The sequence below is a fragment of the Ambystoma mexicanum genome, chromosome 10, assembly GCF_040938575.1.
Source record: "Ambystoma mexicanum isolate Mex_15411 chromosome 10, UKY_AmexF1_1, whole genome shotgun sequence".
NCBI lineage: Eukaryota > Metazoa > Chordata > Amphibia > Caudata > Ambystomatidae > Ambystoma > Ambystoma mexicanum.
In genome coordinates this window covers 1026907635-1026931499 of record NC_090932.1, presented here as the reverse complement: position 1 = coordinate 1026931499, position 23865 = coordinate 1026907635, and the positions used below count along the sequence as shown (strand labels likewise).

The 23865-nt window shown below is 46.3% G+C and overlaps 1 protein-coding gene across 1 annotated transcript in view; it reads right to left on the bottom strand.

The window, feature by feature from the left end:
* Positions 1–410: 410 nt before the first annotated feature.
* RNPEPL1 (arginyl aminopeptidase like 1) overlaps positions 411–23865 on the bottom strand; it is a 422807-nt gene continuing 399352 nt past the window's right edge. The window contains exons 10-11 of the mRNA XM_069618841.1: positions 11529–11671; positions 411–3685 (exon numbers count right to left, since the gene is read on the bottom strand). Of these exons, the coding sequence (XP_069474942.1) occupies positions 3407–3685; positions 11529–11671 (422 nt within the window). The 3' untranslated portion in view covers positions 411–3406. The remainder of the gene's footprint in view (positions 3686–11528; positions 11672–23865) is intronic.

Sequence of the window (23865 nt, the reverse complement as noted above, 5' to 3'; positions counted from 1 at the left end):
GCAGAGGAAAAGGACAGTTACGGGCACAGCTAAGTGCATAAGGAGATGGTGTGTGAAGTCTGCAGCCATGCATGTGCACACATCTCGCAGTTCTTTTAAAAGGACTCCTTCACAGCACAGAAAGCTATAGTGCATGTCTTGGCAGTCCATGGGGATTGGGGAAAGTGGACTGGATACAGCAATCATTACTGCACAATTTTGGTTAGGCCCGATTGTAATCTCTTACAACACCCATTTTAAGGTGTACCCCTTAAATGCGTATCCGAGTGAGTGGTTAATTTCTGTTTTCAAAGTATGGGGTTTCTCCATTCTATGATATACCCACAGGTTAATGTCAGCTTAAAAATTGCATCTCAACCGTAAAATAAAAATGTAACAAACAAGACAAAACACCACAAGATAAAGACATCTTCATCACACAGCTCAGTTTAATTCTGTCAGGTTCATTGTTTACACTGCATTTGTGTTCTCTTTTTAAAAATACTCCCCCCTCAAAACTGGGTAGAATTAATTCTTCTGAAGAGTTAAAAAAACTAATTAAATTAAAAAGTGAGACATAAAAAACGTAAAGTCTTGTGCACAACATTAGTGGCTTGTGTCGGTGTTCGCAGACAGACTGTCACTGCCGGCAGTGGTGATGCAGCATGTAAGCCTAAAGAGGAAAATACTCATGAAGTGGAGTTCAGCCTAAAAAAGATACATACAATAAGAAATAAATTCCAACTCACCGAGAACAGAGATCCGGCAGAGCAGTCTTAGCAAACATATATCTGGATCATTCAGGAAGAAAGGCTAAACATTCTTCCAAGCTAACATTAAAAATATGGAGAGGGTAGGAACTGGGTTTCGATATCCCACAGTCTGCATAGAAGATGGATTGGACTTCCCTACTACCAAGAAAACAGTATTCCGGTCACCTGAGCCGATTATTGCTTTTCCCCACTATGGCCTTAAGGGAAGAGGGAGAGGGGAAGACAGGGTATATGGTAGACCTTTTCAGGTGGAAAAAACAATAGCTGAAATACTTTATAGCACCACACCTGCAACGTGCTTGAACTCAATATGGCAAAAAAAAACTCAAGCGCCCTCATGAACACAGCCCTCCCACCAAACACCAAAAGAGTACCCCTGAGATACAAACCCCACTGACCCCTCCAAAAACCCCTTTGAAAAAATGCTACACAAGTGATCATAGCAGCTAGATTTTGCCAAAGTCCACTGGCAAAGATGGTGGAGCACTTTCAACCCAGGCATAGAACATGAAACTGGAGAATACATGGGTCTCTCTTCCCATCATAATGCAGCACCACGAAAACCAACATAAGTGTTGCTATGTATTAGACACTCCAGTCTTCTACAGTGACACCTTTTCCGCCTCCATCCTCCCTCCCAATAAGTCCTCTCATCTTTAAATTACATAACCCTTTTGCAACTGAATGGAGTTTATGTTTGCTTGGCTCGTTATCTGTACCCTGTGCCAGCTTGGCTATGCACCTCTATCCTTGTTTAGGGGGTCTAGATTTATCTCTTGGCTTTTGTAAAAACAAAAAAAAAAGTAAAAAAAAGACTTTCACCCATGGTTAATGCTTCAAGGCACACAATATTGAACACTAGAAGAGTATTGCTCATGGTTCATCACCACACCAACGAGCAGATAGGTTAATAACGAATGAGCAATTCCCGATTAAGGCCCAGGGTATCATGGTGCCAAGACAGTGGTCAATGAGGTTACTATACTCGCAGGAGAAAGAACATATCGAGTAGAGTAGGGGGAAAAGGATATCTGCGTATTTGGGCACATTCATGGAGACTTTTCTGTCTTCAGTTAGCAGGGATCTTGCCCTTTAACGACTGTGTAGACTAGTCAGTTTAAGATGAAATCCTTTGCCCCATAATGGATCGTTCCACCCACCCATGCTTAGAAATTAACTGGATGGTTACCTTTCGCCACAAAGAGGGTGTTAGTGTAAATGCTTAGACATCAAAATCCATGACTCGCCATGAAGCCTTGAAGCAGAATCCATTGCTTTTCTCGTGCATGGAACACAACTACATGCCAAATCTTAAGCATTTCAGAAACCAAAGAGACCGAGAAACATTGGGGGAAAATGTGACTTTCCTGTATAGTAGAAAAAAGTTATCAGATTTAAACTGGAAAAATAGACTGGTGTACAAGTCAGTGAAAAATACATTCATCCACTTTTGTAAAATCGAATCAACAGGGATAGTGGAACAAATAACATGCTTTTCAGTGGCGATTTTGCGAACCTCTCACTGTGTGCTCATTACACAAATGTGTGCGAGAACTGACATGAAGGTAAAAGCAAAGTAATGAAACCTGTAAATGGGTGGTACATACAAGAAACACACCTTTTTGTATCATGGGGATAATTTGGGCCCCCAATTCTTTTTTTAACCAGAGGTTTGGACAGACTTTACACTTCACATCTAACAGCACACCCAGTTCTCTCACTTGTGATTAACATTCAAGGCTCGGTCAGCAAAGGTGCTGAGATATTCGTCTGGCTGTTTAAACAGCAGGCTTACTTTTGAATCCAGAACATTAGGCATATTGTATATTCAAAACAGTGGAAGCCAACCAAACTGCAGGAATAATCAATTATAATCCCCACCCAAACCCTTTGTTGGTTCCTTTATATTGCATTCCCCTGTTTTCTCCCCAACAGCCACACATTTCCAATTCACCTAGTCAAGCAGGTTGTAATACATAACATACGCAGATAGGAGGGGGACTTGTTCACTGACCCAGAGCACAAATCGCACGAAACCTGGGATACATCGTTTTGCCAAGCATCTTTTAGAACTGAGCTTTCAAAAGAAAGCTACCGTTTGCAGTAAAGCACCCAACCATGATCCTGCATACATTTCTGGGCTTAATGAGAGCATCTGAAAGAAGCACAGCTTCAAGCTTCTCTATTGGCAGCCTTGTATGGATACCTAAATAAAGTATCCCCAGATGCAAAAACCAGGTAGGACTGCATCAGGCTATGTTGCACATCACACCATGACATGGCCCACGCTGGTCTCCTTGGCATCTTCTTCAGCATCAGTGTGGTAGGTTGGCTTTTAATGGGCACAACTCGCAAAAGGGAAGAACTGTCCATGCATTTACTAACAGTCATCAGCTAAAAGCGGAGACACAGGTCGCTGGCTGACATTTTGGCTCCTGCACAAAAGACCATCCAGACCCCAGGCAGTGTAGTGCAGGCTGGACATTCAAGGCACGTTCTCTTGTCATGACCGAGGATCCAAACAAAGTTCGGCGATCAGAGTCCTGCAGCTTTAAAAGCATGGATTAGAAGAGGGGTGGGCGGGGAGTCATTAAAGAACGTCTCTTTATCCCTCCTTCCTCCATGCTCTCGTTGATGGGCACATGCTGGTGATCCTAAGCTGAAACATTCACGTCCCTGAGTGAAATAGCCCCTGCAGAAGGTTCCGGTGTTTGGTCACCAAGCACCATGGTGGAAGAGTCACTGAACGAAAACACGTTGGAGTCCGAACAGGAAGGGGCCGGGTTACCTCCTTGAGCTAAAATCTGCAGGATAGTTTTGCGCAGATTGGGGTGCAACCGATGCTGGGTTTGATAGAACACTTCCAGGGCGAAAGGTTTCAGGGTGCTGGTACCGAGGTCTTCATATAACGGAATAGTGTACATGCGAGACATCTGTAGAAATAAGAATAAGTATTAACAGCTGAAAAACAAACATCACATTGAGGCAAATTAAAAAGTGAGGAGGTTCACTGCAAAAGGCCTCAGCAACAAAAAGCAGCATAGACTCAATAAGGGGACAACAGAAAGAAGAACATGTCCTCATGAAAAAAAGCCAAAAGATATTGTGGGCTCATTAAAACGAAGTGGCAGTGATCGAATTGGAACGAAAAAAATGGATTACAAAAATCAAATGTTTTCTCCTTTCCTGCATACCGTACTTAAATTTCTCTTTCACAAACCATTAAGTGCAATGATTAAGAACGCAAAATACCTTTCACGCACTGTATTATACAATCAATCTGCCCGGCCCTACATGAGACAAATTCTCTTAGTCTTGTGTTCATGTGGTGAGTGGTGCAGAGCCAAAACTATGCAAAAAGGGGTTGCCAGCTTATGGCTCATCTAGTGTAGCGATAACTGAGCAGTGGAGAGCGACTCTGGTGGCACGTTAGAAAACATACAGCCCACACAGAACATTCAATAATTTCCACATAAATATGTAGCAGCATTAGTACGGTTTCTTAGATGAAGGTTAAGTAACGATGTACATGTTTACAGGTAAGCAACATTTTGGCGAGAATCTCTTTTTGCTGTTCTTAAATCCCGAGTTTGCCAGTTTGGGTCACAAGCAATGTCTGAATTCCAGAAGATAGAAAAGCTAGCTGTCAGCATCCAGAGGGTTCCTTCGGATCCATATTCTCTGACCAGGTCAGTCTCTCATAGCAGCACATATCAGCTGTTTCGGGCACTCCTTCAATGTTAAACTAAGTGCAATTCCAAGTATAGGGCATGATTGAGTAAGCGTGTGCTAGTGGCAGGCAATTTCCTTCAGACTTCAAACATTAGCCACAAGGTATAATTGTATTTAGTACACTGGGTTCCCAGATAGGTTTATCCCCTTTGGACAAGATGATCAAATGCACTCCTTCCAGTATAGGACTTTTATTAAAAGCCTGAGAAACCAGGCCATTAAAATATAGAACAGTGCTGCGTTGCTTCGCAGCTAAGTTTGCGCTTTATGAATTCCATGACTACATTATAAATCCCAAACATGCAGCAGATATTGCAAAAATCTGACCAGCTGCTACAAGGTCTCTAATAAATCAAGTTTGACACAAGGGGGAGAACGCATATCATTTACTGGGGGGTTGGGGTCGGGGTCTGCATTCTTTGGCTCTCCAGATGGTTTGGACTACAACTAGCATCAGCCCTACCCAGCTTAGTCAATGGAGTTTGTGGCGGACATAGTCTACGACATCTGGAGAGCAGCACTATATAAAGCCCTGCACTAAAGTAAAAATGGTCCCCGGCTATCTTCAGCCACATTCACTTGTTGCCACATGGAGTAACCTTTTGATAAACTTTAGGAAAGTAATTTCCTGATTGACCTTAGCCATTCTTGGTTAATGCATCATGGAGTTCCTCGCATGTATACCTGTAAAACTTACCTTACAAAGATTATTTTATATACGTTCCCATCTTATTATGCATCTCAGTGCTGACTATTTGTACTGGTTTATTCAAAGCCCAAAAAAAAAAAAAAAACGTTTGGTTTCCCTGCAGTCAGAGTCATGTCCTTCTGTCCCCCCTCTAGGTCCCTTCTCCCCTGCTTAACAAAAGGCGGCTTAATTTTCCCACTAAGAATTAATAATATCTACTTTTAATATAGCACCTCTTCTAGGATTTCTTCAACTGATGAGCCATGTAATAGCTTATTTAGTTCCCAATTTAATGGATGTCTGTTGGACCTTAGAAGGGGTTTTTCCCGTCCAGGCGAGGATAGAAAAACAAACTCCAGAGGGGGGTGGAGAGAAGAAAAAAAGGGGGGGGGGGTGCAGGGTGTTTGCCCTCTCGTTACATCCCTCTTATTAGTCCCTAAACAGATGACGTCGTTCTTCATTCACATGCATTGTCCCCATATGTTTAATCCTACCCCTATCTTTCTATTTTTGGTATGGGGGACACATACTTCAATCACCCGCTCGTCTCGTGTCAATATGGCTTGGGGGTCTAATGCCCCCTTTTCATCCCCTACATGCGTCCCTCAATGCAGCGGGAAGGAAGACATTTTTTGCGGAAGTGAATAATGATCTGGTCCCCTTGCATGCTTGTCAAGGAATATCCACCATGCCTTCATGAAGGTCCCTCCAACATCATGTGCCATATATGTGAGCTTGTCCATCAGAAATATATCCCACACATTGACCAGCCAGTCGGCCCTATTCGGGAAAGAAGAGGCCTCCCTTTTTTGCAGAACCGCAACCACCCCCCCCCCCCCAGCCACGAGTAGTACTTCCCACATATCAGGGAGTCTATAGCGTTCGAATCCTCTCGGCTTGACGCCAAACAATAATGCCAGAGGATCTTTTAGAAGTTCCGGCCAGTAAATCTGGATGCATGGGCAGTCCCACCAAATGTGTTATATTTCCCGTCGCCTACACGCCTTCTCGGGCATCTGGAGGAGCTCACTTGAAACATGTTAGAGAGGTTGACTGGATCATGGTGTCGCCTATGCAGCATTTTGAAATTGTGAATCATTGTGTTTGTGACCAGATTACAATGCAACGGGGCATTCAACATCATCTTACATAGCTTCTCCGGTTAGTAATTCCCCAAGTCTTTCTCCCACTGCTCTTTAAACCTAGCACCATTTCGTCGTTCACTAAGCAGGATTGCCTAATACAGTTTAGATATCATGCCTTTCCTGCTCTGTGCCTTGTTCCACACATTTTCCACCGGCATAAAATCACGCACTATTTATCTCTCCACTTACTCGCCAGTATTGAACCTTTGATTTATCACCCCCCCCCAAATGTCTGGGACACTTTTGAATGGCTCAAAAGGAGCACAATCTCTGTACAGGGATCTGGACCGGTTGGTCCCACCAGCCAAAGGGCTGAAACACTGACAGCAGGCTTCAGGAGATTGCTCCAGAAATAGGGCTTTGCCGGGACTTGGCTAGAGGCAATCCTGGAGGTCTTAAACCAACATACTGTGTCTTCAGCTGCCTGCAAATCTTCATAGGGGTCTTGGCTCCAAACAACAATCTAGAGAATGGCTGTAGGACTCCATTTATCCCAAATTCGAACTAGGGTCACCCCTTGCCCATCTAGCATAAGGATCTACACCATTCAAATTGGCACAGCTGTACAATCCTGGACAAACTCTTGCCCCACATCGGCCCAGCAAAAGACATACCCCTGGCTTGAGTGTGGATTGGAACTGGACAGTCGCAGCCCCCACATCCAGCCAGATACTCTCAACCTCTGCTTTGCCCGGGAAAGCGATTTCCATATATGGAATGTAAAGACGAGGGCAGTAAGACGGCCAAAGTACAAGACGACCAAACAACAGGGTGAGGGCAATAAATTACGGGGCTCAAACATTTTGGGCCTATAGTACTTAAAATGGCATTATGCAGTCAAATGCAAATGTGCTTCTTAGAAAAACAAAAATACATGGTAGAAAAATATCCCGTGCCACCAGCCAGTCTTGGACACACACATCGACAAAGTAACAAATATGTCACAAAAACAAAAAAGATACAAAGTACCACTGCCCCACTTCACTGTACTTGATGTGTGCAGCTTAGCCCTTTAAGTGCCAAGGACGAGTTTACTCGTCCTTTTTACATAGACTTCAATAATAGCCTGGCACTTCCCAGCAATGATCTTGCAAAGGGAGCCAGGGTCACCCTGCACTGGTTGCCTTAAGGACTGGCCAGTGTTGACTTTGAGTTGATTTTTTATTTAGAACAAGCTCCAGGCAGGGTGAACTGCACTTAGGTGCAGATCTTCATTTATAGAGGGACTATTTTATTTAGGTACATCTCCAAGGCTAGGCCACTGGAACTGTACGTTTTCAGAGCTTCCCGGAATAGAATTAAAGAGGGTTTGTTTTTTATTTCAAAGGGCAGTGAATTCCAAAGACGTGGACCTTACAATGAAAATCATTTATCGCCCCCAAGAACACACAGATTGTGGGACCACAAGTAATTTCTTGAGATCTAGTGGGGCGGTAGTAAGTGATCTTAGCAACCAAATAGGAAGGTGCCAATCAATCTAGACATTTATAGAACAAGCATAACATCTTACAATTGACCCTTTGATCCACAGCTAACCAGTGTAAGGAGCAACAAAGGTTAGAGACAAGCGTACATTTGAATGTTCTGAAAAACCAGCCGAACTGCTGCATTTTGTGGAACCTGCAGTCGCTGCAGCTGGTACTTCAGGATTCCTGCCAGAATAGCATCGGCATGATTCAACTTTGAGTTTACCAATGATCCTGCCACTACTGGGATATCTGGCGGGGCCAGATAGGAAATGACTGGTCACAGTAGTCGAAGAGTTTAATACATTACATGAAATCCCTCAAGTGTAATGTATTGTTCCTTACGACATACATACGTGGGGACTTTGGTTTCATGAGTAGTTAGTCCACCTCAGAACATGCAAAGGATTTAACCACAGGGGCATTCTCAATGGGTAATGGGGTAAGTGTGAATGCCTTTTGATTGATCTCCTGTTGAATGGTTTCCATCTTCCATAAAAAGAAATCATTAACATTGCCAGCCATTATCTTAGATGGAGCAGGACTAACAATAGTACTTTGAGGAATGAGACATCTCTTTACTGTTGCAAACCGTTCTCTTGGTCTGTTTAATGCTAGTTCAAACTTTTTTGAATAGCCGAAGATTGACCTATAAATATTGCCTTTTTATATCATTTTAATGCAGCTTTAGCGGCTGTTTTATCTGCAGGACTTCCATGTTTCCTCCGCTTTTTTTTTATTTTAGTCTGTAGGTTCTTTTTATAGATCCTTAAGATGAGACTTAAACAGTTATTTTTCTTGGGTCGTTTACATTTTAGTGGGTCAATTTGATTGCATAGGTCCTCCAGTTTGTTCAACCAGTTGACAAAGGACTCATGAGTCTTGCCTTTTGCTCAAATGTTATGGGGAAACTGGCGAGTCCTTCAGATTATCAACACTGGGAAGATGTTTCTCTTGAATTGTTGCATTTTTTAACTATGGCACACAGCATCTTACAATGTAATGCAAGAGGGATACTTTTGTGTCACCCTAGCATTTTACACTTGGGAGGTCTTCTTTTAGGACACCTGGGTTGTCCTTGTTCCAGGGTCCCCCCATCATCGTGGTTCTGTCTACAGATCTAGTCCCATTATTTCCTATGGGGAACTTTTGAACAACTCTGAAAACTCATGTAAAGTGACCTTTTGAGTGCTTACCTGTAAATGGACATTTTCCATACACCTGCCTTACGTCCCAGGAGTTTTATGCCAAGAGACCAGAATTTTAGCCTGTTCTCCTAATCCCTGCAATACACTCATGCCTTTGGAAATGTGTTAAAAAGTAACCAATAGCTACATACAGTATATCACTGAATTTCTACGACTGTAATGAGACTGGATTTATGGATCTGGTACTTGAGGTTCAATTGTGTTAAAGAGGTGATGGGAATATGCAGCACTGTCTAGGTGTGGCATTTTGGGTCCCGATTATGACTGGGTAAATGTATGTTTTTTTTTTATTGACTGGCATTCACTATCCCTTAGTCTTATGTTTATTGGGTCTACTAAATGACAGTGGGCATACATTTAGCTTAGGAGTGAGCATGGTCCATCTAGGGGCCATTACCGTTTTATACATGCAATAGTTATTTGAACTTGTAGATACTCTTATTTTGTATTAAAGTGTAGATTTTCCCCAACAGCATCCTACAACTGCAGACCCTGAAACAAAATATCTACAATGACCACTTAATTAACAGGACAACAATGAAAAATATACCCTCAGGCGGACCGGAATCAGAACAAAATAAGCCAAAAGGTGATGCAGGAATTAAACCTAAATGAGCACGAAGCGAACAACCCACAGTAGAGTTGCTTGATCCCATTGGATGACATGTAGAAGTTACTAGACTTCAAGGACAATGGATAGAACTAGACAGTCTCCATTGGCCCTCCATTTAGGGCATGGGAATTGGAGTACAGGAGGCTGTAGAAAGAGTGATATATGGATAATGCAATGGCAATAGAAAGATTCAAAGGCTAATCATGCGGACACAATGAATTGCAAAATTGTTAAGTGCTTATAGGTTTTTGAAATCTACACTGTGTGATGAATCAAAGGGAATTCGTCCCTTCTCCCCAAGGGGGAGCCCCCTCCCAAACCCTCCAGCATACATGGGACTACCAAAACTGCTCAAGTATCAAGACATGGCCGAGAAAGAGGCTGAGGGATGCTATTCTTCAGGAGAAAGAGAAAATGTCTCTTTAAGGAAATGTAACCAAACCACTGATAGAAGTGGATTGGAAAGAGCACTCATGTAGAGAACGCAGAGAGAGAGCAAACAGTGTCTCTTGATACAGGGGAAGTTCGCTGTGGACCTAAGCCTGGGAAAAGGCAGAGCCATTGCGGGAAGCAGAACCCACAAATTCCAAACTTGGTGGGAAGCAAGCGAACAACGCTGAACTGTCAGCACACCCGAGAGCCGGAGAGGAGAAGAATTGTTGGTGGAGTGACCTTGAGAGAATTCGGGTGGGCTGCTGGTCCGTGCAGCAACACCAAGACCATCCGTGGGAAGCCTCTACAAGTGATGGGGCTCCCTGGTAAGATGCAGAGGAAACCAGAAGAAGCACGAGTCCCAGGACCATTTTCTAAGAAGCAAGGTAACGGAGGACCGGGGAGGTATGGGAAGAATAACAGAGTATACAGAACGAATAACTTGTCTCAGTACAATTAAGAAAGAAGAGTTACTATATTGGAACAGGGATGAAACAAACACAAAACCAATAAAACTCATTGAAGAAGAGTTGAATACAAGTGAATTATCATAGTTAAATGTGAGCGGTGTTAATTTGGGGGGAAAAGAACTAGACTGTTCCCTGGAGGGGATGAAAGTAAAAATATAACAAGTTTATTAAAAGTGAACTCTTAATACAAATTAGTAAAGAATAACGTTCCCAAAGAGGGAGTGAATGAAAGTGAAATAAGCACAAACTTAATGTATGTGAATACCTTGAGTAAAAGAACAGAATATCAGGAGTTAAAGGTCCACCTAGCCTCTCCAACCAAACAAGTTGAACAAAGCAAAGACTTGCCTAAAGTGGAATACAAATTGTCCAATGTGAGAAAGAAATTATCTGAACTAATAAAGAGAATTGCCAAGGAAGAAAACACACCAAGACGACAAGTGCTGGAAGCACGGAGTAGAGGAAAAGACAGTCATTCTCCTGCCTTTATTTTGTTACGATAGTGATAGGATCAGATAGGGAAGACCCCATAGCCATAAGGATAGCTATGCCCTTGTGACTTTAAAAAAAAAAGTCCCCAAAGAGTCTGCGCCACATGTAAAGATCCATGGAACATACAATATCGGAGAGAACATGCAAATGCTTTAGGACTCTGCAGTTAGTTTGTTCCTGAGCCGAAGGCATATAGCCCACACAATTTTGAAGCTTCTCCATTGACATCAGTGAAAGAGCAACAGGAATGTGAAGGTCTTGTAATAATCTGATAGATCCCTACTTGGCAAGGCTGGGAAACTTACTAGGCTAGTATTACCTGCCACTATGACGCAAGCTGGTCCTCGTCTGCCTTTATGTCGGCCTTAGGCAACTGCCTTAAGTGGCACCAAAATACGAACTGAGCCCTAAACAGAATCAGCACCCATGCCCGCAGTCTCAAATCAGATGGCCAAGGCAGTCTGTAAATTCACAGTTCTATTACTCAATACCTGCAACTACCCTGGTTCCCGGCACCAAAACATACTTACCTGGCTCTCAAGAAAGCGGCGAACCTTATAAAGATCTGGAAAATAGTTGTTGCGGACAACAATCTGTAACCAGCGGATACGGATTTCTGCATTCATAGAGTCCAGCAGGCAGGAGTAACACTGTGAAAGCTTCATCATTACCTCTGCAGAATAAAACAAAGACAGAAATGAGCTGAAGAGCACAGATGAGGAGAGAGATTTGCAAGGGAGGCTTAGCCATTATGTGATGTCAGGTAGTTGGAGTGGCAGCTTTGGGTTTGGCGATTCTACACAGACATCTATATTAAAGGGTCAACTACAAGGTTAGAAAATTGGAGTTCCCCCATTATATCACATACAGACTACATTTTGGGTATGTTTTTGCTTATGTGGTTGGATCGTTGTCAAGAAAGCTTTTCACAACCTACTTGGTGCAGAAAGTTTACACTAGTGACTACCTAAAATCTCAATGCTAATATGGCTGAACAGCAAGACTTGAGGCCTGATTCACAGAATCAGTTTATAATGGCACAATCACATTGGAAAACAATCTGTGAATCAGGCCCTTAGAGTCAGGAAGATTAGGTTTGATATGAAGTAAATCCAACAACAGCAAAGACTGGTATTTATTAAATAGGGTGCCTCCAGGTACACTACTAAGGAAAGAAATGTTCTCCAAAAACATGCGCACATTCATAGTTTGTTCACTCCAAATAGGATACACTCCGTTAGGAAAGATTTTATTTTTGCTGCTGTCCTCCCATATACTCTATAGAGGGGACACCCTTTATGTTTGCTTAGTATTCAATCTGATAGAAAAAGATTTAAGGATCCAAAGTATCCTCTCTTTTGGGTTACGAATATAATATGTCCAGGATGGGCTGGTAGCAGTGGATGTTTTACGACTGTTTTGAACTTTTTACTTGTGCACTTTTGTACACATCACAAATGGATACTGAATGGCTAGCACTCTACTGTGCCACAAGATGTTAGCCTGCCCTAGACAAATTTTTCTTTGGCATTCTTCCTGCTTTCAGGAAAGATCTCTTTTGCCAAAGTTTCTGTGGACCCCAAATCTTTTTGCTTTAACAATTTTGCTTCAACAATTTCTTACTACTTGAGGGGAAGTAAAGCCTTCAGCTTCACTTGCCTTTTGCTCATTTGTTGTAGGGAAACTGATCAGTACTTCACACTATCAGAACTGGGAAAGTGTTTCCCTTTTTGTCTTTTACTTTGTAACGTTTTAAGAAAGCACACAGCATCTTACAATTCAGTGCAATGGGGATACTTTTGCATCAGCCTAGCCTTTTATACTTGGGATTTTTGGTTAAGGTTTTATGTGCTGTGGTGAACCAGAAGAAGTAGACGAGTTAGTGACCCGTTTCAAGGGTTGTATTCAAATTAAAAGCAAAACTCCTAACTTGTCCTATTTCTATGAGGTGAGTTCCCTACGTAATGAAACCAAAACTAAGGGTGTACGTTAAAGTAAACAGTCCCAATCCATCTAACTAAAATGGAAAAGGGAGGCTTGGCACAATAGCCCCACAAGGGAGTCTGCCTGGCCCAATTTATATTTGGTTTGTTCAGGGTTTCAAAAGTTCCTTTTTTGGAACAGGATATTCTTCCCCGTCTTTGTATCGAGTTAGGGTTTCAGTTTTTCCCATTTCCAAAGAAATTCTTGTCGTTAACATTTCGATTCCTGCAGACATCCAAAGCACTTCTTCCTTCGAGGTGCTGGGTTCTCCCCAAAGTCCTGTGATCCTCGTAAAGGTAATTTTCTTATATACAAAATATCTCAGATAGGGCAGCTGTTCACCCAGTCTTTTCAGAGTTCGGCGACTTCTGTTTTCTCAGTTTCAATTCAAAGTGTCCATCTTTCTTTCTCAATCCCCCTTCATAGGGCATTTGTACACTCTGGTTTGTCAGGTTCCCATAAGCTGGATAGCTTTCTTCACAATGTTTGTATCTTCTTTACTTCATGTTGGGACAGTTTTTCTGAAGTCCAACTAAGGGGGTCATAAAACCAGATCTCAGGCAATACAAAATCCACTCTTAGTATAAGGCTGTACCACCTGAGAACATGTGGTGGCATAGACAGATCAGTCTGGCTTATTTTTAGGAGGGAGAGAGGGCTGTAGCTTGGTACAAAGAAATTGTAGCATAAATAAAGTCCAAAGAAACACTGAAATACCATGTATTGAAAAAATAAAGGGTTTATTTAAATATAAGTAGGCCAAGATAAAAATTGGGCAAGTACTATAGCATATCATATAAAACATTATAAAAACCAATCCAATACTTATGGTATACAAACCAAAGTATAACCGTATTAAAAATAGCAATCTGCAGTTCAAGGCAACTCAAACCTAGAACACTATTCTTGGGCAGTAAAACCACAGTAGTTAGATTTTTTACTCTATTGGTCAGAATATACAGTGTTCTTCAGTTACAGAATCACCTAATTAGATCAACACTGGTTACAAGTCTAGCTTGCATCATAAATAACTTTCTGAACGAGCCCATAGAATGTGTTAAGGCAATGACTTACTTGGGGATCCCCATTATCTTGAGCTCTATCGAAATGCAGTGGATGTCAAAGCTAAGAATGAAATGCCAAAGGTTGGCAACACAGGCCCTTATGATACATAGATACGGGAAATGTTAATTGCTCCCAATCCTAACCTTCTATAACAGAAGGTGATTCCAATTTTGCCCTATGGAGCAAAGACTACCATGAATATCCCTACGCAGTTCTTGAGGGCCTACACTGGAAGCGGGTATTAAATCTCCCCAAATTACTGCCAATCGTAGCTATAAGAAACAAACTGGGGCTACAGTCCATCTCCTTGATCATTGGATGGCGGTCCCAGGCTCTCTTTAGGAAGTGCGTCGAAGTGGAACCCTCACTCCTGTTAGGCAAAATTGTATGTAGTAACGCTGTGGGAGACTACACCAGCCTCGTCCTCTTGGCAATAGGCAACCCAACCTTTGTTATACGCATGTACTACACAAGTTGGTAGAGTGACTGAACAATCAGGCTCATCTCAAGAGGGGTCAATGTGAGCAACATAGTTTCACAGTGACAAGTATTCAAATAACACTTCTACTCAAGGTTTCTTGATAAAATAATGATTTATTAATTTGTCAGTTTTAAAATAAGCCTTCTTTAGAAGGGAGCAATATGTAACACTTAAAATACACTCCTTCAGTTCAATAAAGTAAGTAGATACCCTTTTGGGATGGCACAGAGATATTCCTACACTCAGTGACTTCAATAGTTAGGACACTGGAAATTAATATATCACCTTTCACCCTTAAATGGTAATACTGAAGTTGTGGCAAAAAGGAAAAGGTTAGGGAAGGAAACAATGGTTAACAAGTTTCTCAAACATGTAAGCACTTTAGACTCCCCCCAATACAATGAAGGTTAACCCTTTCCCAGCTATACAAGTAGAGTATGTATGACTTTTTTGAGGGACAGATTAACACAAAGTCAGAGGGTAAGACAAGTCTTCAGGGAGCCCAGACAACCAATGTCAATTGAGCAAATTCTAGGGGAGCTGAGGCACTTCTTGAAGATTAGCACAAAAGTCTTGCACAATGTTAAAGAGTTTTGTTGTATAAAGAATCACGGTTGGGCCACAAGCTGGGAGGCTTTTGAGAAGCAAAGATGCAAGCGACTCTGCAAAGGGCAGCAAAGGCAAGTCTCCAGTGAGAGAAAGCAAGCTACACACAAGAAGCAAGTACCCCTAGTTTCACAGTACCTTGAGTCGGAAGAAAAAAGGTTCCAGCTGGCTTCTGTTCCTGGGCCTCAGTCGTGGGTACAAGAGGGAGGTCATCTGGGGACTCCTGCACTACGATTCGAAGGTCGGCAGCAGCAATGGGTGCAATTCAGATCAGTGGCACTTTGCGGTTTCAGCTACTCGCAAACAGCACTGCCGTGATTCTTAGACACCTTGTGGACTTTCCTTGCTTCTGGGGTCCAGCACTCCGTTGAGGTGGCTCAGGCTTCTTCAGTCCTGCTTCGAGGAAGTCCGGAGGATCTTCCTGGAACTCGGCTACAGCTTAAAGGTGATGCACTCAATTCTGGTGTTCCTGTCCCCTAGCACTCTGTTCCTGCAGCAGCAATGAAGTACAACCAGCAGAGAGTTGAGTTCGTCTTGGGGCCGATTGGTCCCACCAACCCAAGGGTAGAAGTCGTCCTTGCAGGGATTCTCTAGTCGATTAGAAATTCGGAGCTTCAGCAATACAACAGGGCTTTACTGGGCAAACCAACGGTCCAGGAGGTTACAGCAAGCTTTGTCTTCGGTTACTTCATGCAGTGCAAAAGACCTGGCCTTTTATACAAGTTTCTCCCATTCATTTGCAGCCTAGCTGTCACTAACACAGCAGGGTGGCTGTCCACCAAGGACAGTCTGTCAGCCAATCACCTTTGGGTGCATTCCTGTAACCAAGGAGACTAAGCACAGGGAGTTTCGGGAACCTCCTTCGCTTCGTGCCCTGCCAGCATGCTGGAGCAAGAGGCGGCCAAAGAAAAGGAACAAAGGGACAAAACCTGGTTTGGCACGCAGAGTAAATGTCAAGAAGGACCTTTCCAATAAGAAATGGCAAAAAAAGACCAGGGCATTTTGACAAAATGGGCTCCCATGGGTGCAATACTGCAGCTGAGGATTCAGCCTGCAGTAAAAACACAATGGTAGGAATAAATAAATCAATGCCACCAGCCATTAATTGTAGAAAGGGTAACAAATGTTTCATGGGAAGGTAGATAAAGAAGATACTAAGTAACCCCGGGGAGCCCCACAGCTGCAGGAGCAGCTTACTGCAAAAGCAGCATCTGAGCTGCAGGGCAGCGCTAAGCATGCTCCTCCCACACCCTCCTACACCGAGGAGCCGACACGAGCGTTGCCATTGATACCAGTATCCAGATGGTATCGCTGCATTTTGCCTTTATTTACTAGGCGGCTGTGAGATTTGCAGCACCTTTCCCCCACGTGGAGCTTGCACTCCGTGGCCCCAAATCCTAAAATGGCCGCCGCCCGATCACCGTTTTGTGTTTATGCTGGTTGCCTAGCAACCTTTGTTAGAGAGGCTACTTGGACATTCATGTCTGACTGGAGGAGGAAGCCGGCCCCACACGATTAAGGCCCTCAGATCAAGGCCCCACCTGTCTGTGCCTGTCCGTGACTGCCTTATGTCCACGCCAGGAACCTTGCCCAAAAATGACTCCCCCCCACTATTCTGTGCCACACTTCCCAACCGCCATACCCATGTACTATTTACAACCCCTGATGCTCAATTTCAGGATGCTGAACTTCGCCGGTGCTACACACGCGACGTGGTAAAACCGCATTACCCTGACACTAACGCCATATTGACCGTTTTCATTACGAGGCGACAGTAATGGCCCGATTATGTACTGCTCATCATTGCATGAGTTGCACGCAAGCCTGCCTAGGCGCGTAACAATCATGTAAAAAACTCATGTGCATTCAATGTCAGTATTTGTTTTGCCTCTACTGTAAACCACCCACTAATTACTGTCCTTTACCGATGTGCCACATTCTTCTCTTGCATCACTATATGCTTTGCCGTGGGTAATTTTCGCCAAGGCTTGTTCAGACAGTCAAACGTTTCCACCTTATATGTTGTACCTATGATTGCATTGCGTATTTGCTCTTTAGCACTCACTAGCTAGCAAAACAGTCTTTTTGTGGTATATTATGATTACACCGTATATCCCGCTAAATGTGACTGCCTAACTACCGCTGACCCTAGAGTACATCTTAGGCCACCCTATTATGCTAAGAGGAAATGCCTGCCAAATGCAAGGCATAAAATAAGCAGTGTTGCATAGCAATTTGCTATGCAATTCTGAAGGTTTGCTATCAAATGAACACTTGTGTATCAAAGTTAGCTATTTAAGTTGCCCTCTTCAATGAAAGCACAGCTTGCCCTGCAGTCCTCTTGGCCTCGGTGCTCTCTTGACCCTCTTTTCACTGGTCACTTTAAGTGCTAATGGAGGGAAAGTGCAGCAGTAATTCTCTACTCCACTCTTAAGTGCCAAAGGCATGTGTAGGAGTGCTAGGCAAGAATTTGTTTCATATAATAATTGCAAACCAGTAGTAATCGGGATTATACTTTTATTAAGCTGTCTATCCTGTCTTGGCAAATACCAGTATGTGTCAACTTTATACCTTTTAAAAAGACAGTCATGCAATTCCATTCCTAAAATGTAAGTTGTTACATAATGTATAATTACAGTATCAAAACTGTAAAACACTGCATCATCTCCATGCTTTAGACTAAAGTTTATGTTAGTGTATCTGAATTTTATAGTGTCAACTACATTTCATTTTGTTGGGGAATATGCATCATGTTGACTAGTGAACGTCTGAAAATGTACATGATCACATGATGAAATGCCTTTGATGGCAAACCCAGTTATGTAACCTGCAGGCTGCATACATCTTGCAACTGGTACTCAACCCATGACTGAACCAATACTCAGTGCGATTCTATATTATCACCCTGTTGCTTTATACCAGGTACCCTAAAAGTGAGATGACCACAAACTACAATATTCTACCTAGTTTGACCAGTTCTTTGCCTGCTATGCAATCCATTCTGCTTAGTCTTTCTTTTCTCTTACATAATGAATACACAAAGCAATCTAAATGCTTACGCAAAGTAGTGATCAATAGTTCTATCCAGTCTGTACATCCACAGATCTAATGCAAGATACTGCCCCCAGCCAATGACTGCCCTCTACCTAAGCCCCTCCTCTGGCAGCCATCTTCAGATTTGGTAGCACGTAAAGTGGCAGTAGGACCAAGAGAAGAGCCGCAGAGGGGTTGGAGGGAGGGTTCACATGTGAATCCATGCCAGACCCATGCCGGAGAACAACAGTTACAGGTAAGTAACTTGTTCCTTCTCCAGCATGGGGTCTGGCATGAATTCACATGCTCATGAATACAAGAATACATAGCAGTACACAAATGCACAACCACGGGAGGTGGCAAGACTCAACATTAAGCATTACATCAACTCAACATTAAGCATCTCTTACCTCCTCACCAGGCCCACTTTCAGGAGAACGGGTTGCGGACCACTGCTTGGCCGACCCTGGAATCCTGGTCGACGCAGTAGAATCTCGTGAAGGTGTGCGTCGACCTCCACGTAGCAGCCCTGCAGATGTCCAGCAGGGGCACACCAGACAAGAAAGCCGTGGTAGCAGCGATCGCTCTGGTCGAATGGGCTCTCGGACGGCCGGGCAACGGTCGGTTTGCCAACCGGTGACAGTGCATGATGCAGCCGGAGAGCCATCTGGAAAAGGAAGCCTTCGAAAGGGCCTTCCCTTGGTTCACAGGTCCAAAGTTTACAAACAGTTGTGATGTCTTCCAAAGGCTCTTGGTGCGGTCCACGTAGAACTTCAGGCTTCTAGCTACATCCAGCAAGTGCAAAGTCCTCTAAGCCGGCGACAAAGGCGACGGGAAGAAAACAGGTAACACCCAGGGCTCGTTGAGATGGAAGTGCGACTGCACTTTGGGCATGAAGGAGGGGGGGCGTACTCGGCACCACCCTCGTCTCGTGGAATGTCAGGTATGGAGATTTACAGGAGAGTGCCTGGATCTCTGCCACTCGTCGTGCGGAGGTGATGGCCACCAGAAACGCTGTCTTCCACGACAGGAACTTCAACGGTTCCGAATGCAGCGGCTCGAATGGCGGCCCCATGAGCCTGGTCAGCACCACGTTGAGCTCCCACGCCGGGGCCTTCACCGGCGGGAACGATCGGAAAGGTCCTTTCATGAACTCCTTCAACAGGCGATGGTACCATAGCGACGAGCACCCCAGAGTTCTGGTGTAGCGGGAGATAGCCGCCAGATGGATCTTGGAGGCGTGGGCCAGCCCCGCCTTGGCCAGCGATAGCAAGTACGGCAGCACTTGAGGGGCCGTAATCCGCAGAGGGTTAATCTTCTGTGCACGGGACCATACAGAGAACCTCTTCCATTTGTGTCCATAGCACTTGAGTCGAGGACGCCCTGGCCTTTGCAAGCACCTACCTGCAGTCTGCCGGAATATCGTACCCTCCGAACTCTAGTGCTGTAGGAGCCAGGCCTGCAGGTTCAGCGACCCCAGGTTGTGGTGGAGGATGGCGCCTCCTCTGGTGAGAAGATCCGCGTCTGTCGGCAGTTTGTCTGGGGAGGGGTGGGGGGGGGAGGCAGGGGGTCACTGACATGCCCAGAAGGTCCAGGAACCAAATCTGTCTCGGCCACGCCGGTGCAACGAGGATCATCATGCACCGGGACCGTCTGAGTTGACTGAGTCGCAGCAGTAACGGCGGGAACGCATACAGGAATAGGCCGTCCCAGGGGAATGATAAGGCATCTCTCATGATCCCTGGCTGAGGGAAACCTGCTGGCGAAACACCGGCACTTGGCGTTCGTCGCCGTCGCAAATAGGTCGATCTGGGGATTGCCCCATCGTCGGAATAGGAGATCCACTTGATCCTGCCGCAGCTCCCACTCGTGGCACGAGCGCAGCTCCCTGCTGAGTGAGTCGGCAATGGTGTTCTTTATTCCTGCCAGATGGAAGGGTACCAGAAACATACCTTGGGCGACGGCCCAGTGCCACAGATCCTATGCTTCCTTGGATGGGGCTGCGAATCTGGTGCCCCCCTGCTTCCGGATGTAGAACATCGTGGTGGTGTTGTCGGTGAAGATCCTTACCACCTTGCCCTTGAGGGACGGAATGAACGACCTGAGGGCCCAGAACACGGCTCGGAACTCCAGGACATTGATGTGCAGAGACCTCTTCTCCGGGAGCCAAAGGACACTTGCGTGGAGATCTCCGGTGTGCGCTCCCCATCCCTCCAGGGAGGCGTCCGTCGTCACCAATGTGCCGGGGTCTGGAAGTCCATGCCCGCCGCTAGATGCGCGCGGGTGCCCCACCACCTGATCGCTTGGCAGAAAGCCTCGTTGAGTGAGATCCTGTCCTCGAAACTGCCCTCCACTTGCATCCAACGGGCATCGAGGAACTCCTGCAGTGGTCACATCCGCAGCCTGCATAGGCGCACGAGGTAGATGCACAATGACATCATGCCGAGTAGGGACTTGATGGACCTCACCATAGCCACCTCCATGGTCAACAGCCGTTGTACCTTGCCCAGGATGGCCTTTGTCCTTCGACGGGGAGGCCAATAGTGCCACTGCGTCAGGTCTGGCTCCCAGGAACAGGGCGACTTGCGACTGTATCAAGTGGGATTTCGCGAAGTTGATCGAGAATCGCAGATCCGTGAGCAGTTGGACGGTCTTTGCTGTGTGATCGACAGCGAGTTCTCTTGACTTTGCTCGGATGAGCCAGTTGTCCAGGTATGGGTAGACGTGAATTCCCTGCAAGCGCAGCTGTGCCGCCACTGGTGCCAGGCACTTTGTGAATACCCTGGGGGCCGACTTCAATCCGAAGGTAAGGGCTTTGAACTGGTAGTGCCGCCCCTGGACCACGAATCGTAGGAATTTGCGATGTCCCTTTAGAATGGGGATGTGGAAGTAGGCATCCTCCAAGTCCAGCGACGATAGGAAATCGCCTCCCTCCAGCTGTCCCAGCAGGTGCTAGAGGGTGACCATCCGGAATTTCGAAGACTTGATGTACTTGTTTAGACGACGAAGGTCCAAAATGGGTCGCCCACCGCCGGTCTTCTTCTGGACGAGGAAGTACCGCAAGTACACTCCGGAGCCTTTTTGGGACGAGATCTATGGCTCCCTTCCTTAGCATCGCTCGTATCTCCAGAAGTAGTTGTGGGATGTGGTTTTCCTTCCTGGCCACGGGTGGTATACGGGGACACCTTCTCTGAAATTCTAGGGTGTGCCCGCGGGCCAGGGCATCTAGCAACAAACGGTCGGTGGAGATGGACTCCCACACGCTGACTAATTTCGCCAGGTGGCCTCTCACCGGGGTGCTTGGGTGGGGGCCCTACGCCATGGCCGGTTCAGTCCTGCTTGGCCGTGGTCTTGCCGCCTTGGCCTCCTTGGCGATGACAAGATCGTCCTGTCTTGCTGCGTCCTCTGTACACTTCCTGCGACGAGGAGCGGGCCGCTTGGCGGTACGACGAGGAACCACCGCCGAATACTTTGGAGGGACCTTGCTTGCCTCCGGAGCTCCAAAAGGACAACCGTCGTCGTAGAAGAACATCCAAGGCCCGAGCCGTCTTGGTGTCTGCCTTGATGGCCTGCAGTGACTCGTCCACTGTCTTGCCCAACAGGTTGTTCCCATCGAAGGGCATGTCCAGAACCCTTGTCTGCACGTCCTGGCGGAAGTCAGTGGCCTTGAGCCAGCCGCGCTGACAAAGGCAAACGCCGTTGCCCATCTGGCGAAAGCCGGTGTCAGCGATGTCCGTGGCCACTGTAATGACGTGGTCCGAAGCCACCTCGCCTTCCTGTAGGATTTCCAGGGCCTTAGCCCTCTTGTCTGGGAGGAAGTCCAGCAGGGGAGCGATCTTAAACCACAGCTCCCTGTCGTAGCGTGCCACAATCCCGAGGGCTTTGGCCACTTTAATAGTCGTCGCCGCCAACGAGATGACCCGCCGTCCCATGGTGTCCAGTTTCTTCCCCTCGCCATCCGGCGGGGAAGTTGAAGTCATCGCCACTGCCGTTTTCCTCTTGGCCGCCGCGGAGACGACTGAATCCGGGGACAGCTGTGCCCTGAGGCACATGGGGGCAGAGTCTGGGACCCGGTACTACTTCTCGTACCGGTCCCTCTTAGCAGGAGCCATGGACGGGCTCTTCAGGAGCACCAGCCCCTCGTCCCAGATGTGGTCCAGTAGCGGGACTGAGCAGACAGTCTTCCTCTTGGCCTCCCACCGTTGGTAGAGGAAACCAGCTCTGCCCCGAAGAGCAGAAGGAAGAAGAGCTCGGATGCCCTGCGAGCATGGCGTGGAAGGAGCCAATTTCGCCGGGAGGGGAGGCCTGAGCGGGTGGCAATGGAAGGTCCATTCCGTCGTCACCACCGTCCCCATCGTCTCCGTTCACATCTCATCCCTCGGAAGAGGGGGAAGGAGGTGAAGGCTGTAAAGGAGGAGGGGGATGAGTTCTCCTCCACTTGCTCAGTGGGCTTCACGACGGTCCAGGCTCCGCTGGGGCTAAGGGCAACCGTGTCCTTATCTCCATACACAAGGCCTGAATAGCCATCAAGATCGCTCCTGAGTTGTCTTGTGGCACAGGCACCGGATGCAACTGGAGCGACGGTTGTTGAGTAGGGTCCTCCGTCCCCTCCACGGCCCCTCGGTTCCTCATCAGCACCGCCGTCGCTTTCTTCGTCCGCCTCGTCGGGATCCCTCCCGTAGGACCGGACCTCCTCGAACTTCTTGTCCAGGATCTTTGCAACGCCAACCAGCTAATTTCAGAGGTGGTATCTGTGTCCGTAATGGCCACCGCCCCCCCTCTTTCTCCGCCCGGGGTTTCACGGGGGTCTTATTGATAGGCTGAAAAGAGGATTCCCTCCACGGTGGCAGGGAATCTCTAGGCCCAGAGGTCGTCCCCACTAGGATAGCCTCCGCAGGCTTTGCCGGGGCCGCCACGACTCCCTCGATCGAGGCCTTAGCCAGGTGAATCAGGGCCTTCGCGACTTTGGGCGTGCCTGAAGCCTTCACCTTGGGGGGAGGGTCACCGCCTCGCTCCCCCTCGGCTGTCTCCGTCGGGATCGACCGGGACTTCTCCCCAAGCTTACTGGGTTCTCCGATTTCCTCTTCCCCCGAGCCAGAGCGTTGGCTTGTGGTTGATGGCGTTTGTGATCATGCGCCCTGCCTGGCAGCCGAGGAGCCCGACCAATCCGTGCTCACGGTGCCCGCGGACTCGCGGTGCTTTGCCTTTTGTTGGGCGCCCGTAGTCGGAGCACCCTCAAAGGTCTTAGAAGACTGCTCAGACTTCTTCCTCTTCTCACCTGCTGCTGGGCTCTTCCCCTCCAGCCAGTTGGCGAGTCGAGTACGACGATCCCTCATTGTCCGTTCGGACATGTTCTTACAAAACACACAGACCTTCTCCACGTGCGATTTGTCGTTGTGACAGCAGTATAGGCACCATGCGGGGTAGGTCTCAAAGATCTTCTGGAATCCTCTGAGAAGTGGAAACTCGATGAAAAGATGCCCTAGAGGGGCGTAGAAAGTTCCGAAAATGGGTCCCCGTTGATCGGAAATAGAATTGGTGGAGCTTGAGGCTCGATTGACTGAATACATAAGAGTAAACTCTTCGAAAAAACGCAAAACGCAGTAAAAGCTCGAGAGCTAAAGCACGAAGACTCCCAACATTTGAACGTGCGGTAAAAATCTGAAGGTGGCTGCCAGAGGAGGGGCTTAGGTAGAGGG